We start from the raw sequence: 18,001 nt of genomic DNA, 5'->3' as shown, positions 1-18,001 counted from the left end.
ATATTCTAAAATATGCATGGGGATAATTGCAAAAGTGCTCTTTAGGATTATTTAACTCTAGGAAGCCATTTTTAGTTATCGAATATGAAGACCAGGTGCACGGTGCTGAAACACCCATGCCTAACAAAACAAATGTAAGCCAGGCCCCAAAGTAAATAGTTTAAAATTGTGTTCATAATCTAACATTTAGCCTTGAATAGTTCAATATATTTGAAACATCTATGCAGTTGTGGAAAGTTAAATCTTTAAAAGATGATTAATAAAACAGACAGCTTTCCTCAAAAAATAAGGTTTTTTAGGTTTCTAATAAATTAGAAGAAACCCCAAATCCTCCCTACAGAAAAGTACAAAAGCTAGGTGTATATACCAGGAACTCAGCAGGACATGCTTGCCCTTGTACAAGCAATACAAACTCAACTGTTCCAAGGATCTTGAAAACTCTAAGGTTAAAAAAAATATATTGTATGCATGATATTCAAACAGAAAAAAAACCTCATGCACAAAGATGAGAATGTTCCCAAAAGTGAAGATTTGGACCAAATAAAGCCATTACAAAATGTTTATACAAGCAGAGATAATTAAATAATTCATCCACAAGCACCATAAGGATGCCAATGTTTCAGGAAATATCACACAGGGCACAAGCCATTTTTCCTCATCTCAGGTCCACTCTGAAAAGACAGATGGAGGTGTAACAGGACAACAAAATTAATTTCCTAGCAAACATCCTTCCTCTCCTAGTAAATACCTTCACACAAGATTGAAGGTTAGGAATTTAGCAGGGCACAGGGCCAAGAAGTTAGAAGCAACAAACAATTTATGTGCCATGAAAAGTATTTTCTGAGTGCTTAAATACCCTTTTGTTGTATATTGACAATTTTAAAATGATCCCAACAATTACAAAAGTTATCATTGTACTTACCCATCAATACTGCAGCTTTGACATCATGAGCTTGTTTACTCAAGTTCTATTGTTGGGTAAAACATTTAATGTCATGCTGAGACTAAGACTAAGGAACATCTTAAGTCACCTGAACAATTTTAAGACAAAACAAATCTTGGATTTCAGAACAATGTATTCGGTACTTAATTACAAAAAGATAGTCAACAATATAAATACCATTACATTGTTTTTCTCTACACCCATAAACTATATAAAAGGGCAGCTTGACTGAGAAACCCTTTGACCAGTGTAAAAACAGTCAAATGTTCTGAAAAAAAGCCCCCCTGGCTGTTCTAACATGATGAACATTCATGTCCAACACTGGTGAGATGCAGTGTTTCTCAGAACCCATGTGGGTTATGACAGTTTCTCCAGCAGCGCTTCAACTCCTTTTGATCTTTGGATTTTTTGTAGTTCAGGCAAAATGGACTGCAAAGCAACTTTCACTTCCTCTGCAGTGTCTTCATCAGTGCTCTGGAGGAGACTGGTGGCAAAAGAGACAAGCAGCAGGTGAATACTCATAAGCCATTTTATGATCATAGATCATGCTTTGCTCTTACTGATGCAATTGGTCCAGATCAAACAAATGCATAGAATAAAAATTATTAAAGGATTCTCCATTCTGCAGGAGTTACCAAGTAATCGGTCTTTAAAAGTCCAGCCCACTGCTGTTTTCACCAAAACAAACACAACACCACAGCATCATTAACAAAATTTAAATGTTAAAGCAAATCCCCCCCACAAATCCATCTAATTAAATGGCCTACATTGTCCAGGACTGGGTAGGTAGAAGCAAACAGACAAATCTCTCAGTTCTTAAAGTCTTAGGGAGATTAGAGGAGGTCAGGCACAAAGACCAGGGAGGAGGGAGTGGAACAAACCAAGGACCCAGAGACGAGAGAGAGAGAGGTCAGAGGGAAGTGAAGTCATCCCTGCAGAGCTACCCTCCACGAATGAGAAGAGGGAGTTGTTGTATAGGCCCCTATTAGCATACCAGCACAGGGAGGGCAGGCAGCACTACCATACGACAGGCACACAAGCAAGCAGAGCGTCGTGGAATTCCTCCTTTCAATAAAAACACTTTGTGAAATGGCTGGCCTGATGGAACGACAAGAAATCTTCTGTGAAAAGAGTCTTTGTGATGCTCTGTTGTTTTTTTTATATTAATTACCAGGTTCGAACTACAGTCGTCTGAATGTGGCCAAGAGTTTCTTTGAATATCAGGATGGTTTTAATATCAGCATTTCAGCAAAGCACATCATTTTACTGCTAAGTGGTAGCTGGGTTGGTGATGGTGGTGTCTTGACCTATGGGTTTGGACTTAAAGTTTTTTTTTTTAAAGTGGCATTTCATCAAAAATAAATAAGCGTATGAACGGTGGGGGGTAACATCAAAACCCCAAGCAGATTCACTCACCAAGAGAGGACAATGGCCCCCCGGTTGGCAGAAATCCATGTCTTCAGTTTTTCCAAGCCTACCGTCTCTAGCAGAACCCTGGAGAAACGTTCTGTAAACCCACAATGTAAAAGGTCAAATGAACCCAATAAAAAGTATGATCGCGACATTTTACAACAACTTTAAACTACACCTCGATTAATTTTGGCAATGTTCAGATATACTTCTTGGTTCCAGTGACGATTTTGTCCAAGGTAATATACTTTCAAAGTCGAAGTGAGGACAGCTACAACAGAGATGATGGAGAGCAATAGGGCTTACCTTCTCGCTCTGCTGCCTTCATCTTAGCATCCTGCTCAATTAGCCATTTCAGCACAAGGTGACCTGCAGGGTGCTCAGCCATGTGCAACTAGAGCAGGCAGAGAGAGATTCATGATGAGGCACATGTACCTAGCAGACTAAAGTGTCTGATTTTGAAAGAAAATTTCTCCACCACGAACCCCTAAATTCATGTACACATTTGTTTGAATACACACAAACAGACGAGTGCTGTTCTGGGGAGGTAATCGGGTAAAGCCCAGACCAGACCACATATAGAATGAAGCCTCCATGACCACTTATATGGCATCAGAAATAGCAGTGTGGGCTTTTTTGTTTTTCAAATAATCCCTTACTGGCAAAACGCAATTCAGGACTAAAACAAAACAGGACTAAAGACATAGTTGGAAGCCCAACGCATTTTGTTTATTTGGCAAAAAGACTTTAACACCTCAATATGCAGTGTATATACTGGCAAAGAAGTTAAATTGACAAACGCTTAATAATAATTAAACAAACACACAAAAGGCCTCACCTGGCCCTCCACACCTCCAGGCACAAAGTCATGAGCAGCCAGCAGGGCCACAGCCTCCATGGCGGGTCTGAGGTCACCGACGGCAGAGCCCAGGATGTCACTGACAGCCACGCTGCAGGCCTTGTCCGTCACCATGTCGCGAGTGTTCTCAGTCAGGTGCTTCAGGAGTGGAGGGGACACCGCCTCCAAGAGCTCACGCCGCCTCACTGCAACATCCTTCTTACTGCAGGAGACGACAACATCACATGGCACTGAGCATCATAACGCACCCTGGCCAAATGCTGAAGTGAAGGTGCCAGACAGGCTGCAAGACCACATGCATGGTCAGAGAATGTATGTACATTATATAGCCAAAGTATACAGACCACGCTCCTAATTGTTGAATTCAGGTGTTTCCACCATACCCATTACCAATAGGTATGTAATATCAAGCACACAGCCATTCACTCTCCATAGACAAACAGCAGCAGTTGAATGGGTCAACATTGAACTCAATAAATGTAGAGTGTAGTATTGCCTACCCTCTGTTGCATCTTTTGCTACAGAGTTCCAAACTGCCTCTGTAAGCAATATCGGCACAAGCTCTGCGTTTCAGAAGCTTTGCGAAATGGGTTTCCATGGCGAACCAGCTGCGCACACAAGCCTGAGATCCCTATGCACAATGCTAAGCATGGGCTGGAGTGATATAACACCTACCACTACTAGACTCTGGAGCACTGGCAGTTTTTTCTCTGGAGTTACGAATTATACTTCACAATTTGGCAGTCTGATGGACAAATTTGAGTTTAGCTGATGCTATCTGATAAAATGCTTGGTGCCAACAATAAAGTTTGGTGGAGGAGGAATAATGTCTTGGGCTGTTCCTCAGGGTTCGGGATAGGCCCCTTATATCCGATAAAGGGAAATGTTAATGCTACATCTTTCACTGACCTTTTAGACAGGCATGTGTTTCCAGCTATGTGGTAACTATTAGGGGAAGGCCCTTTCCTGTTTCAGCATGACCTTGCCCCAGTGCACAAAGCAAAGTTCATAAATACCAGGAAGAGCAGTAGCACAGGGCTCTGACCTCAACCCCACTGAACACTTTTAGGATGAATGGAAACATCTGACTGCAAGCCAAGCTTTCTTGCTCAACATCATCTCACAAAAGGTTCTTTTGACTGAATATAAACAAACTCCCAAAGACACACTCCAAATTCTTGTGGAAAGCGCTCCCAGAATAGGGTGTGTGTGTGTGTGTGTGTGTGTATATTGTAATTCCATATTAATGGTTTTGAAATGGGATGTCCAACAAGTTTCTATAAGCGTGTATGTCAGATGTCCACATGCCTTTAGTCATATATAGTGTAGTTATAACCAATACTAACCCTAGTATAACATTGTTTGAATTTTTTTTGGTCTAAGCAAAACATCCAGATCACACAACCCTACACAGAAATCACAAATCTGGATGTTATCATCAGAAAATGCTGGACTGGATACTGAAAGGAAAAAGAGAATGAATCTGACCTAAGAATGTACAATTCAAGCTTGACATATCAAATTATATAATTAAAAAGGAAAAGAGGTGTGTCACATTTTTGGCTATGTACCAAAAATGTAGGGTAGCAGGGTTTTTTTTTTTTGAGCATGGTACTTTTAGAATCTTAAATTATTCCTTTTAAATGGAATATATGGAATATATGTATCTTTTTAAAACTTTTTTTTTTAATCAGATGATACGGCAGTTTTCAGTTTCAAAATTAGCATGAAAAAATGTGTTATCGTGCCATCTCCATTCCCTAGGTAGAGGATATAAACAGCTCGTCCAGCATGTATGTTGCTTGCAACAGAATTGTTAGCAGGTTGCAGTGTGACTGGCACCAACCTGTGAGCATTGCCATCTCCCTTTGTCAGAAGCTGAATGATTTCAGGTAGGAGGTGCGCGGGATCCCGAGGACTAAGCAGGTACAGCAGAACCTTCTTGCCATGTTTATTGCTGATGACCTCAAACAGGGAAGCAACCAACTCCTGAGCAAGAAACAGACTAGAATATGTCACAAAAGCAGGACCATTACCAGACAGTGAATATATGATATTTGGTTGGGCCCTTAAAGTATAATATGCTATGATGGTAAAGATGGACTTTAAGAAACTTACTGCATTTTATATCTTAAACCCCAACATAATACATCAGTTCTCTAATCCTGATCTTCAAAACGTGATGTTAGAGGCAGGCACATTAGAACATGAATAGAATTCAAGTCCCCATGAGAGTCTTACAACTCCATTGCTAGTTAACACTGCACAGTGCCCAGATGACACTCACTGCTAAATGAATAAGAACAGAAGGCAGATCAGAAGCACTCACTGAAATAATTGCTTGTTTAACCAGTTTGGTGTCATCGATACAGTCAAAAGCAGCAAGGAGTACCAGGTGTGCATACTCGCCCTACAATACATAACATCAGATTTTTAAATTGCCAAAACAAATCAGTAAACCCAGAAAATATATGCCTCCCATACAACACTAGCACATCTTATAGAGCTGTACAAAAACTACATCTGCTTACCATTGCAAACTTTGCAATATACGTCTTCATGGTTTTCACAATAAGCTTCCTGTCCTGAAACACAAGAGCATGCAGGTATTCAGAAGCATGCAGCATGTAATGTGGCAACATCTCCCACCACAAGGTCACAGGACTGACTGAAATGCCAAGAAAGCTCACCTTGGCTGTGCCATGCCACAGGCAGTGCATGGCCACGCGAGCCCCGTCATGCGTGTGCGCCATGTACACTACCGATTCCCTTATGGACTCAATCATCTCCTGCAGGGACAGAGCAAAGGGTTACTGGGTGATGGATGTGTTTGTGATGAGAAGGATCATTTTGCATTTGTATTGCAGGACCTGCACACCAATATCAAGATAAGTCATACTGATGTATGTGCTCTTCACCAGGCAGTCCACTTACTGCTTTCTGCTTGGCTGGTGCGTGGAGGAAGAAATCGAGGAACACTTTGTGCACAAGTGAATGTTTAATGACAGCTTCCCTGCTCAGAACAAACAAAAAGTAATTCAGACACTGATGGGGACACAATATGTGAAATTCTAAGCATTCATATAGACCCCAGGAATGTCCACTATTTGGGGGGTGGGGACTCACTTCTGAGCCATAGGAGTGAGGATCTGTTTCATTTCCTCCATGATGCTCTCCAGTTTATCTGGATTGCTCTCTAGAACCTTCTCTATTGTAGGACACACTGTGGACTGGAAACAGATCTTCTTATTATTTCCTCCAAGATAATCTAAATCCCAGCCAGTGTCCATTCACTAATGGAACAATCCCAAGGCCCCAGTACACATATAATTCAAGAAGGGCAGTTAAGGCTTATCTGTACCTTGCAGACTTTGAATGTGTTGCCATAGAGCTCCTCGGTAAGCATGAGTCTCTGGGAAAGGACAGCCTTGTCATTGTAGGCATACTCAACCACGGATGAAGCCTCAGAATGCCTCAGCATCTGCCTCACCTTCCCCTTAAATGCCACCATCACCTCACCAACCTGCTGCTTGCTCCTGAGGGAACACAGACCAGCTGAGTGCCGCTCCGGCAACCCCCTGGGCCACACATCTACAGAATGACATACAACTATGCAGAAGGGGCTGAAATTATAGCTGCATTCCCACAAAATGTAATTGTTGTTGTTCTTTTTTAAATTTGTTGCTAGGTGATCATTCCCTGGCTTCTGGTACTTAGCAGTTCCTGCTGGAAGTCATCACTGTAGTCTCAGTAATGCCCATTCAGCTCATGGTCAGAACATTGCTTGGCCATGGCAGGGTTATGGTACATAAACTTTAAATTCACAAGGACTGTTTATCTAACAAAAAGTGTTATTAATAAAGAGACTTATAGAGGACCAAAGACTTGCATGCCAATAAGGAAATTTGGAAAGTCAGAAAATTAGATAAAGCAGAGGATATCATTCTATGCTTTCATAAAGCAATATCAGGGCAAAACTGCAATTTGAGATTCATACTGCTTCAAAGAGATTATAGTCATTTATTAGTTTTCTATTATATAAGGATTACAAGCCACAATGCCCATCAGTGAAAGAGTACTAAGCTTTTCATCCTCTGACCATGCTTCCATGCTAAAACAAGAACATATGCACTATGCCAATACAAACTAGGACATAACTCAGTAAGTACAAACCACACTAACCGGTTTCTTTGAGCTTTAACAAGGTAGTAGCTATATTGTACATGATGGAGACTTACCCATACATCAAAAATTTCTTTACAATGTTTCTAGCATATTTGGATTTACTCAACTCCACCAGGTAATCTAGGGAAAGAAAGCGAGAAAATTTAGAATACATTCAGGTGCAACAATTTACATTTAACACAGAGCTAATGTCATAATCAAATGAAAACTAACCCTTGAGTTCATTGAAGATCTCCTCTCTTTGTTCATCATTCCCAAACTGTATAAAGCATTGAAGAACTCGAGTGGAGTCATGAGCAAATGCAATCTAGTAGCATAGATGAAAAACACTGCATGTAAATCAAACAAAATTACATGTCATATGATCTTATAAATCCATCAATGTGGTTTGGTCAGAATATTGAACTTGGACAACACTAGTCTCAGTGGTATCCATAGTGCTCCGATTTTGAATTCTGTTCTACCTACATATCTAGATGAGCTTGGTCTTCTCAGAGCTTCCACTGAGAAAATGGGAAGTAATAAAATAACTTACTGCCTTAATCTTTCCATGCACAAGGCCTTGCAGTTCTTTCATCAACTTTGCTCTTTTTCTTTTGTCGCAGTCTTTTCTGTACCCCAAAATACACAAAGAGATACCAGTTGCATTTATTTAGCTACATTAGCTTGATGTGTTATGCATTTATACACACTGTGTACATGTGAATGTGCTTAAATAACAGCTGCAGTATAAGAATTGGGTGCAAATAAAAAATAAAGACCTGTTACTATTCAGAAAAATCAGATGTATATGAATTAGACAAAGGACATTTATATCCCTGTCCAAATGAAACTAGGAATAGCCACTCACCTTCTGACCATCTCCCAGACTTGTTTGGCTCTGTTTACAACATGGTAAGTCTCCTTCCTATCATTCATCTGTCGGCTCTGTTTTAACTCTCTCTTTTTTTGTTTGACCTCATTCCACTTTGGTTTTTTTGGTTCTGTTCCTGGATAGTTCAAAACAACCAATAATCTAAGTTATCTATGGGCTGACCTTCACAAACTGACCCAGAACTACATTGTTAAAAATGAAAAAGCATCAATATATATACCTTCAAGTTTTACACTGCCCTCAGAAAACTTCCTCTTCTTTGCAATCCTGCCATCTGTTGGCCTGTGTTTCATGAATTTCTGTGGTCCACCTTTTTCTCCTGATTTCACAAAAGTCTTTTTGTCTGAATTGTGAGGTTTGAAAGGACGTTTACCATAAGGCTTCCCCTCTGGTTTGCCTAGAAATTGACATAAACAACTGCATACTTATAGTAAACAATGATTCTGACACAGGACATTTTGCTTATTGTTGCATAGCATAAGTTATTTGTTTCTATTAAGTATCCTACATTTGACACCTTTTACAAGCAAGTACAAAAAGACAATGTGCATACAAGTATTTCCAATTCAATTTCCTTTGATTTCGTTTAGATGCTTCCTTATATAAACAAATTTTAATACCAAAGATGAACCGTCAATAGGTTTTAATCCCAAGGAAAAACTAACTCATAATCATACATTTACAGTATTAAACCGTGGCAGCCGTGTAACTGTTAGTTTTTGCATTTGGAACTCAGTGTCTAACGTCATCTTTAATGCATGGCTTCAGTATCACGGCTGACTAACCAGTTAGATTAACTATCTAACTTTAATTACCTTTCCCCTTGAATGTGGGTTTCTTTCCATCTTTAACACCGAACGATTTTGTCCTTGGTTTGGCCTCCATTGCGTGTTTAGAACTGAAAAATATAAATATGTTCTGTAGGTAGCTCGCCTGCGTGTACAGTTAACTTGTCCAACGTGCGATAGCTATTCTAGGTAAATGTTCCTCACAAACTCGATAGGTTAGTTAGCCAGCTAGCTAACGTGAGCTATCTAACCTAGAGCTGTAAAGCCAAGATGAAATAAATATTCTAATCAGTAAAATCTGACTACATACAGCAATCATCTGCTAATATTAATATTTGCTAGCTATCCATTCAATTAAACGCTCGCTCCATGGTGTTATCGTAATTAGCTATCCCTAGCTGGGCTTGCTAAAGCTGACCACCTAACTACGTTTATGAACTTTGTTAATAATCGCTGGACACAAGCTTGACATGTTAATTTCCAAAAATGACAAGCAACACTACTTGTAAAAATTACTGATTTTAACGCTGCTCCAAATATAGCGGAACGTAACCATAATATTTCAGTCCGTAAGATTCAACACGTTTACAAACTTACCCATGTGTTAAGAAAAACCACTTTACGAAATCCACCGGTTGTCGTAAAAAATGGCGACACTATTTTCACGGCACTCGATCGTTTTACGGTCTTATTTGAGCTACGTGTATTACAATCGGGCTAGTAGTTCCCTGTAGGGTAGCTTATACAAGGAATTCGGTATTTGAACATTTGGGGGAAAACGTTTTACTGCTGTTCTAATTTTCCATTATGTTTATTCTCAAAATTGAAATAGACCATAGTTTAACTAATAACGTAGGCCCACTCACGCATGCTGCATTGAAATAATTGCGCTTTATTTGTTTTCAGTTTCCACAAAAACAATTGTGGATTACTTAACACGGTAAAGACCACAATGCATTTTTAGAGACAATTGTTATAGAAATTATTTTAGGAAAAAAACTGCAGTACGACAGATTATTTGATACTGTGACGATCACAGAGTAGAGAGGAAAGGCAGTCTCTCCGGTCCTTTCACGTTAAAAACAAGGGTAGGGTCAGGCATACCTGAAAGAAAGCGACCACAGAAACCTTTATAAATGATCCGAGAATGACGGCTCAGAGGCTGATATGAAATTACTATGAACATGACGAATTGGGTTGCAGGCTACAGCATAAATTGCCTACAGCCAGGGACCACCATAAAGGTTTTCTGGCTACATGATGCTAGGGATGCAGATCAGTACAAAAAAATAGTTGTAAATAAACAACAGAAAGAAGATGTAAAAGGGAGAAAAGAAAGAAAACTAGTTATGCTTCACTAAGAAAAAAATCCACGTATCTTCACAATTTGCATTTAACATTTCAGTAATTCAGCTGCGCCCATAACAATATAGCTTGGATAGTGAGTGATATCTTCATGCTTGTTTTCCTAACTGTTTATTTAGAATGGCATATGTTAAAACATGCTATATAATGTACTTCAGTAACATCCTATTCATTTTGACATAACAGTGCACACATTAAAAATAGGGCTTGCATCCGTAAACATTGTTTAATTTGCCACTCTTTCTGAGATTCTATTTTGTAACTACTCAGTAACGACTCACTTAACTGTACTAACATAAAAATACATTTTAAGGAGAGGATTAACTCTATATATGATGTTTTCATTAAAAAAAAAAAGTTTTTTAAACTATCAGCACAACTCTGCCAGCGAGATATATATATATATATATATATATATATATATATATATATATATATATATATATATATAAAAGGTATGTATAAAAGCTGTGAACCTTCCTGGTTCCTTCCCAGCTACTGTGGCACTGACTACTCTGCCATCCTTCATCTAAATCTCTGCCTCTACATCTGCAGCCTCCCCTGCATCCCAAAGGCAAACAGCTACGCACAGCCACTCATATCCTGAACAGGGTAGCCACACACATACAGGTAAAGACAAGAAAGGCAGACTCAGACTAAATTAGGCATATATCGACCATATTATAGTGTATCTGTTCATGTTATTAAATTTATATTATTTTACTGAGACTATCTTCTTCCTAAGCCGTTTGCATGATAATATTTATGGAATCATTTTGCAAGAAAAATAATAATCGCTTCGTTCAAGAAAGGTATGTGTTGTTTGTAAGTATCTACAACCAGCAGATGGCGGTAAAGCAACAAAGGCACCGTTCGTTGATACAAGAACCAGATTAACAACAGTTGATATGATCGCTTGTTATAGGTGAAGGAATTTCTGCGCTGCCTACCGAAAGAAGGGATTTTTTAGATCCAGCGTATTGCCTGATTTAAAGCCAGACTCATCAACAACAGCTGTGATGTGAATGTCATAACTCTGTCTGTCAAGTAAAAGAGACAATAAGTAAGAAATATATTACAATTACGTAAACTCAGAGCTTGTCAGAAAATCAGCTTCATTTGATTAAGAGCCACTGTTACTTGCTGTGTAATACCTCTTGTTGGCAATCAGTAAAACCTGTCCAGACAGTGTCTGCCCCATTTTGGCAAACAGAGGTGTTTGTAGGAGACAGCGCACCTGGTACCAATGAGACAGTGGCTCATGAGGTGCGGTAGAAAGCCATACTGTCATCCTTTGGAACACATTAATGATTAGAACATAAAATCCTATTAGATATAAATAGCCAAATGCAGATAATATATGTAGAATTCTATATATAATTCAACTTATCTTTAAAACCTAATTCTTACCTTGAGCCTACAAATGCTACATCAAACCAGAATGCAAGTCCATGAATCAGTCCTGACTGCAGCAGTTTGAAGACAAAGGGGATTTCCATCCTGCAGAACCACATAGTCAAAACATCAGTATTTTAAAGTATGTTTCCAGTAGCTTTACAAGCACTGAAATAAAGTATTATCATCTAAGTATATATATAGCCTACCTGTGCAAGTCCTCTTCTTTAGCTTCAAGAAAGTTGATGCTGTATTTTACAGACCTGGCCATCAAAACCTGCATCTCAAAAGTGTCCTAGAAGACAAAGCTCATGTGTTTAATTTTTCTTTGAAAAAAAATTAGAATCCTGTCCATGCATGAAGTAAGCATGAAAAAAGTGACACACCACTATTGGTTGTCTGAAGAACTCATCCACAGCCACAGGATGGAGTCCACTCAGGTTTATCCCATAGAAACAGGTCTGGAGCCTGTGGAAGCATGCATATGGATTGGATAAAATAATGCATATAACAGACTTTGACCATGAAGAAACTAAATAATACTTATAAAAGTCTGTCACACAGGTCAAATACAGTAAGGTGAATGATGTCTGACTACTATTTCAACATGTAAGTTTTTAAAGAAAGATAAGGCATCTAAATGGGTTGCAAAGATGCCAGGATTGCAAATGCACCAAAACTGCAAAATTATTTAATACATTAAAAGGAGCAACATCATAAATCATGGCAGCATATGTCAAAGAAGTACAAACTGACTTGGCAAATGGGGGCTGTGTTCAACACTGCCAGAGTCCTAGCTTACAGGGATAGGCAAAAATCATTTGTATCCAAAGCCAACTCTGAATGACAGAATGTGATATAAGCAGCATAAAATGTAAACCCTTAAGCAATGGAAAGAAGCAATGTTATGATGAGTTGTCTTAGACCCTTCTTCCTGTAGCCAAGCATTGTTACACTTGGAAAAAGCCAAATACTTTACAGCTGGACATTTATCAACTGAATGCTGATCAACAATTGTGTCTTATAAATATTGATCTGTCTCCATCAATCATATCCATCCCCAAATCAACATTTCTGCTGTAGCATGAAAGCTAATGAAAGTGTACATCAAGCTTCCAAATAAAGAGAGATTTTAAACTATGGATGTGAATGGAACTGCTTGCTACTGATCACACAGCTAACTACAAGGCTCATTAAAAGAGCGAGACAGGATGTGACATGTATGATGCAGAAAAATATTTTCCCACCTTATGGACCACTTTGAGCCTTCTTGTCACATCAGCCTGTAATGTTCCAGCCAGGAAATCCTACTATTACTTGATATCAATCTAAAAAATATTGTGTAGAGTAAGCTGAGCTCATACCTTGTTGAGTTTAATCTTTTGGTTCCTTTGATAAGTCCAGAAAAGTAGCACTGGAGCAAGTGAGACAGTAGTTTGTATGGGCAGACAGAGTTGCCCTGAGTGTGTATGTGGTTATGACTTGAGATCAGCTGTCAGCACTCTAGTGGAGACATACTGGCTAAGAAGACATCAAAGACATTAAATTGAATCTACATGCAGGCTTTTGGAGCCAGAATAGCTGAGGGAAGCACTGATGTAATATGACATATTATCTAGTAAACAAGATAAAACAGCTGGTAACAAAGATTTCGACAGATTAAATTGTGGTGGGAATCTGGGTTCCAAAAACAATGCAACTCTGTAAAAGGAAACTACTCATTCCGATTAAAAAATAGGAGAATTACTGGCATTATCCTCCTGGAACTTTGTTTGGTTAACTAAGGCACTGGAGCAGAGAGAAAAAGAGTATAAGATGATCTGAACAGTCTGACTCTTAGTTGTGGGACAGGTTTTGACTGTACTGGAGCGTTTTACAGTAGTAGAAAACTCGCTTCACACGGGTCATGGCACCATGTGTGCGGAGCACGGGCTGTGGGTGGTGGGCCAATTGCCATGTCCCAGCATCTTTGAACCATGGCCCCCTGTGGAAGACTTCAAATAAACCCCCATAGATGTGACTACGACACTGTACATAACATTCAGAAGAAAGCACAAAACACCACTGGAGCCATGGTATGAGGTACTGTGGTGTGCAAGGTGGAGCCAGGTATGGTCTGTTAAGAGACAGGTATTTCTTTTCAGCCCATCATTCAGGAAGGAGGGGAATATGAATCACAGCATGAGCTAACCCAGCTAATAGGGATTCACAAGCAGATGTTTTTTTCATCTATGTTATGAATCAAATGACTAGTCCAGGCCCAAACTGGTCTTCATAGACCCTTGCGCTGTGCCTTTTTATATTTTCCCTGCTCATCAGTCAACATTTATCACACTTTTCATGAGTTAGATGAGGTGTGTTAGAACAGGTAAAGAGCTAAATGCAGTACAGGAAGCTTTCAGGACAGGGATACCAAAGGCTAAAGAGTATAGCCTATGAAAGTTGTTAGCTTTTCATTTTACCAGAAGCTGGAACGGGCATGGTGCTCCAAATAAAGCTGTTCATCAGTGAAGGGAGCCAGGTGGATGTCACTGAACGTGGGGAACATCATACCTGGCCAACAAAAGAAAAAAGCAGTCAGTTCACCAAGTAATGACACACGTACTTTATTCAGCACAGTTAGAACAATTATTAAGAGTAATGGGTAAGAAAAATACATTAATTAATCAAATAAGTGAATAAATAAGTGCTTGTTGGTGAAGGTTACGAAAATCCATAAAGTATAATGGTTGTTTTTTGGGACTTGTCATTTTTCCAAGGCCTCCACAAACCTTTGGGCTTCAACCAGTTTTTGGAGTACAAATAGCTTTCCAGCATCCTCTCATTGAGGAGCATGTAGCCGATGGGTTCAGAGATAATGACGTCCACTTTTTCGGGGCAGGATACCTCTTCAATCTTTCCAGTAAGAACAATGATCCGGTCAGACATGCCATTGCTTCTGACTAGTAACTGGACACACACAAAATTTTATCAGTATAAATTAATCTGAATCCTACCCTTAATCAATTACTGTGGAAACATGACCCTGTACTTTTACAATGTTACCATTTCTGTATAAGTTTTTTTAATGTCACTTTTCCCATTACTAATAAGGTCTTTTTATAATGCACACACACACTAAACCTGGCACTTTTAGGGTACATAGAGCATTGTGGGCTAGAAGGTTGATTTATTGTGATGTGCTGCAAGGGAGAAGAAACACATCTGGTAGTAGTCTAAAAAACTGTTACCAAATGAGTGAAAATCAAGCAGTTTAAACAATTCCTGACTGTGGAGCAAGTATCCATCCATCCATGAAAATATGCTTCCTTTCCTCCTCTCTCTCATACATCCACATTAAGACATAGGGGTTCTTGAGCTAAATGCCAAAACTGTCCATAAGCCATTTAGCACTCAGAATGTCATGAATTGGAGCACAATAAGTGTGACCCTGTTTTTACAAATCCTATGATCCTGAGCTTAAAAGGAACTGTGTGACAACACAGGTAATATTAACAATGATGAGGGATTTATTGTCTGAGAACATGGCTTTAGCCTTGTCTGCCAAGGAACATTTATGATCTCACTACATGGTGAAAAATTTCTGCAAACAGATTTTGCCAAGATGTCTTCTGATGTTGATGAAGAACCGGGCATTTTTCAAGCATAGGTGTAATTTTCTTTCTTTCTCTCTATATTTTACTTTCTGAGAGAAACAAAGTTCTCAAGAGGAGCAGAGAAAGAATGGGAGGAAATAATTTAAAAACTAAAATTTAAATCATGAAGTTAAAAATAGCGAGCTGAACAATGTAATTAAGTACTTCTGCATATTTGGCCACTGAGCTGGCCTCCACTGCATACACTTTCTTAGCTCCAGCCTGGATGGCAAAAAAAGACAGTATCCCAGTTCCACAGCCTACGTCCAGCACTACCTGCAGATGGACAAAAGATAGAAACGTATAAATGTCCCAGAAAATGTCACAAAGGTCAGAGGTGTTCACTACCCAGCCAACCTTGTTTCTGAAGTCAATGTCATTCAGCAAAATGGCTTTTTGGTATGTTGCCGTTCTCAGGTAATCCTGAAGCATGTTCTGCTGCTGTGAAAGACATCCGTAAAACTGCAAGAAATATTCCAAATTCTTTGTACCATTTTACATTGTGATGATGTATACATTACATTCTAATTTGCACAGACAGCAACAGATATCAAATTGTGTCACTACATTTGATTTTTAAAAATGGTTTTACCTGAAAGTACTGAAGGGCTGATGAGTTCTCTGTCCTCTGATCAAATGCTGACACCTCTGTGCTACAATCAATCAGAGCCTTTAGCATTTTGTAGAAGGTCTGGAACTCTAGGTTTTGGGGGAAAATTAATTATTTGAGGAACCTGATGACTTGGTGTCCCTGCAGCATGGGGGATGCTGTATTTTGGTTGCATGCCAGAGACCCTGATGGTGTAACATTTCTCAGCATTTGAAAGTTTCGCCATAAAGTGCTAAGTAAAGCTAATGAGAATGAAGAAACATAACAACTTGATCTTCTTTAAATGGGTATTTGCATCTAGTCCAAGGGTTTTATGGACTTTGCTGATTGTAATAAGTTCTCTGTTGTCTCCAGTTGCCTAACTACTGCTTTTTCTAAATAGAGTTCTGAGCAAATTTTGCCACTTAATCCAGCCCAACCCAAATCAGGTCATACACAGATGCCCAGCACATGGGCTTTAATGACTTTATCTCCACTATCTGAGAGGAAGAGAAATAATATATTTATTACCTTTCATTCTGCAATGTTACATTCATTTCTGTATTAAAACTGTAGTATTATGGGATCAGAAGTTAGCAGGTCTGACATGCCACTGGATGAAGGAATGGAAAATACGTGTTCACCTGTCATTGTCCTGAAACGCAGCAGGGTGCTAGCACAGCTTGTGTTTATGAGGAAGGACTGAGTTCCTACTTGACAACACTCCATCTCCCTTGTAATTGAGAATTTGAAGGCACACACTCCATCACCTGCCAAAATGTTGAAGAACATATTCAAAATGGCCAATAAAACATACCATTTAAAGATGCCCAGATAATTCCCTAAGGTAATCCCCAGATAATTCCCTAGGGCAAATTCCTATGAAACATTTTCCCCATGTACAAGCTATATATTCATTGATTATGTACATCGTAATAAACAAGAGGCTCTGCTGTAGTACGGCGCGGTACGAGCAGAATATTTTAAGATGCACTATCTGATCTTGTGCGGCAGGAGGTAGAGCACGCTGGCGGCTAGGACCAGTGTACCGTGGCAAGGAAAACAGTCTAGTGCATGCAATGCTGGAGCTCACAGAGCAGAACCGCCATGCGGCCCTGAGCTTCCACAGCGGTGCCATAAATCCTCATGACTTGTCAGCATGGCCAACAACCGGACCACACAGCGAGGCATGGAGAAATGTGCAATGCACCTGAATAAAGAGAGCAGGGCTGGAGGACAGAAACCTCTCTCTCTTTCTGTCCAGAGTGCATAACGAAGGCGAACAGTATGTGACTGTAGTATAATCGTATAAGAAATATAAGATGACTAGAGTATAAAAGTATAATTCTATAAGAAGTATAATAGAACTAGAGCAAGAGCATAGCAGTGCAAGATGTATGCATATGTATGTGAGGGTGAGGGGGTATATTAAAATTCTTCCCCCAAACAGAAATGAAGCAGCACTGAGTAAGGCTAAGGTGTTTTCTTTTCTGTCTCTGTCTATATGCAAAGTAAATTATAAAACTAATATTACTGTTTATAACATACAGCATTAAATAATGTATGCAGCACAGATATAAAAACTGTGGCACACAGAATCAAGCAGAACAGGTAAAACTATGTAAACTGTAGTGCATATAGAAACTGAAAAAGTTTCTATATGTACATCAAAAAGTTGTCATAAAATTTGCATCAAGTCATTTTTACCATCCTCCACCGTGAGAGTGACATCTGCTGTCTTCCTGCTGACTTGAAGAGTGAGATCCTGATGTTGTCTCACTTTGGAGACTTTTAGCTCCCCTTCAACCTCGCTGTCACTCAGGAAGATCAAGCTGACGGAGAAGCAGCTCTGTTCCTGACTGCTGCCCATCATTTCAATGTGTATTCATTTCCTAACATGTTTATATAGTTCCAGTGGCCATAAAAGCCCAAGTACTGCTGCAAATTTGGCTGGTTAC

General features: G+C 39.3%; 2 protein-coding genes across 3 annotated transcripts; both read right to left on the bottom strand.

Moving 5' to 3' along the window:
• Positions 1-441: 441 nt before the first annotated feature.
• On the bottom strand, positions 442-9,686 carry pum3 (pumilio RNA-binding family member 3). Of its 2 annotated transcripts, XR_003410555.2 has the most exons (19): positions 9,657-9,686; positions 9,087-9,169; positions 8,492-8,668; positions 8,248-8,386; positions 7,933-8,008; positions 7,611-7,704; positions 7,451-7,517; positions 6,574-6,748; positions 6,339-6,442; positions 6,147-6,225; positions 5,903-6,001; positions 5,744-5,797; positions 5,542-5,622; positions 5,059-5,201; positions 3,192-3,414; positions 2,660-2,747; positions 2,360-2,450; positions 923-1,427; positions 442-671 (listed from the first exon to the last, which is right to left on the bottom strand). XR_003410555.2 is itself a non-coding variant. In XM_027009074.2 (18 exons), the coding sequence occupies exons 2-18, from the start codon at positions 9,154-9,156 to the stop codon at positions 1,301-1,303; spliced, it is 1,887 nt and encodes a 628-aa protein (XP_026864875.2). In that variant the 5' UTR covers positions 9,157-9,169; positions 9,657-9,686; the 3' UTR covers positions 442-1,300. The 2 variants fall into 2 exon arrangements, 1 of the variants encoding a protein (XP_026864875.2); XM_027009074.2 differs by having other exon boundaries at positions 442-1,427.
• A 266-nt stretch (positions 9,687-9,952) lies between these two features.
• Positions 9,953-18,001, bottom strand: carm1l (coactivator-associated arginine methyltransferase 1, like). Its single transcript, XM_027009026.2, has 13 exons — positions 17,751-18,001; positions 16,688-16,813; positions 16,047-16,153; positions 15,812-15,916; positions 15,620-15,730; positions 14,591-14,768; positions 14,282-14,372; positions 12,206-12,287; positions 12,029-12,114; positions 11,835-11,924; positions 11,579-11,716; positions 11,375-11,464; positions 9,953-10,163 (listed from the first exon to the last, which is right to left on the bottom strand). The coding sequence occupies exons 1-13, from the start codon at positions 17,914-17,916 to the stop codon at positions 10,154-10,156; spliced, it is 1,380 nt and encodes a 459-aa protein (XP_026864827.2). The 5' UTR covers positions 17,917-18,001; the 3' UTR covers positions 9,953-10,153.

Source organism: Electrophorus electricus, chromosome 17, assembly GCF_013358815.1.
Source record: "Electrophorus electricus isolate fEleEle1 chromosome 17, fEleEle1.pri, whole genome shotgun sequence".
NCBI lineage: Eukaryota > Metazoa > Chordata > Actinopteri > Gymnotiformes > Gymnotidae > Electrophorus > Electrophorus electricus.
Note: the sequence above shows the minus strand (reverse complement) of the source record. Positions and strands in the feature narration are given on the sequence as shown.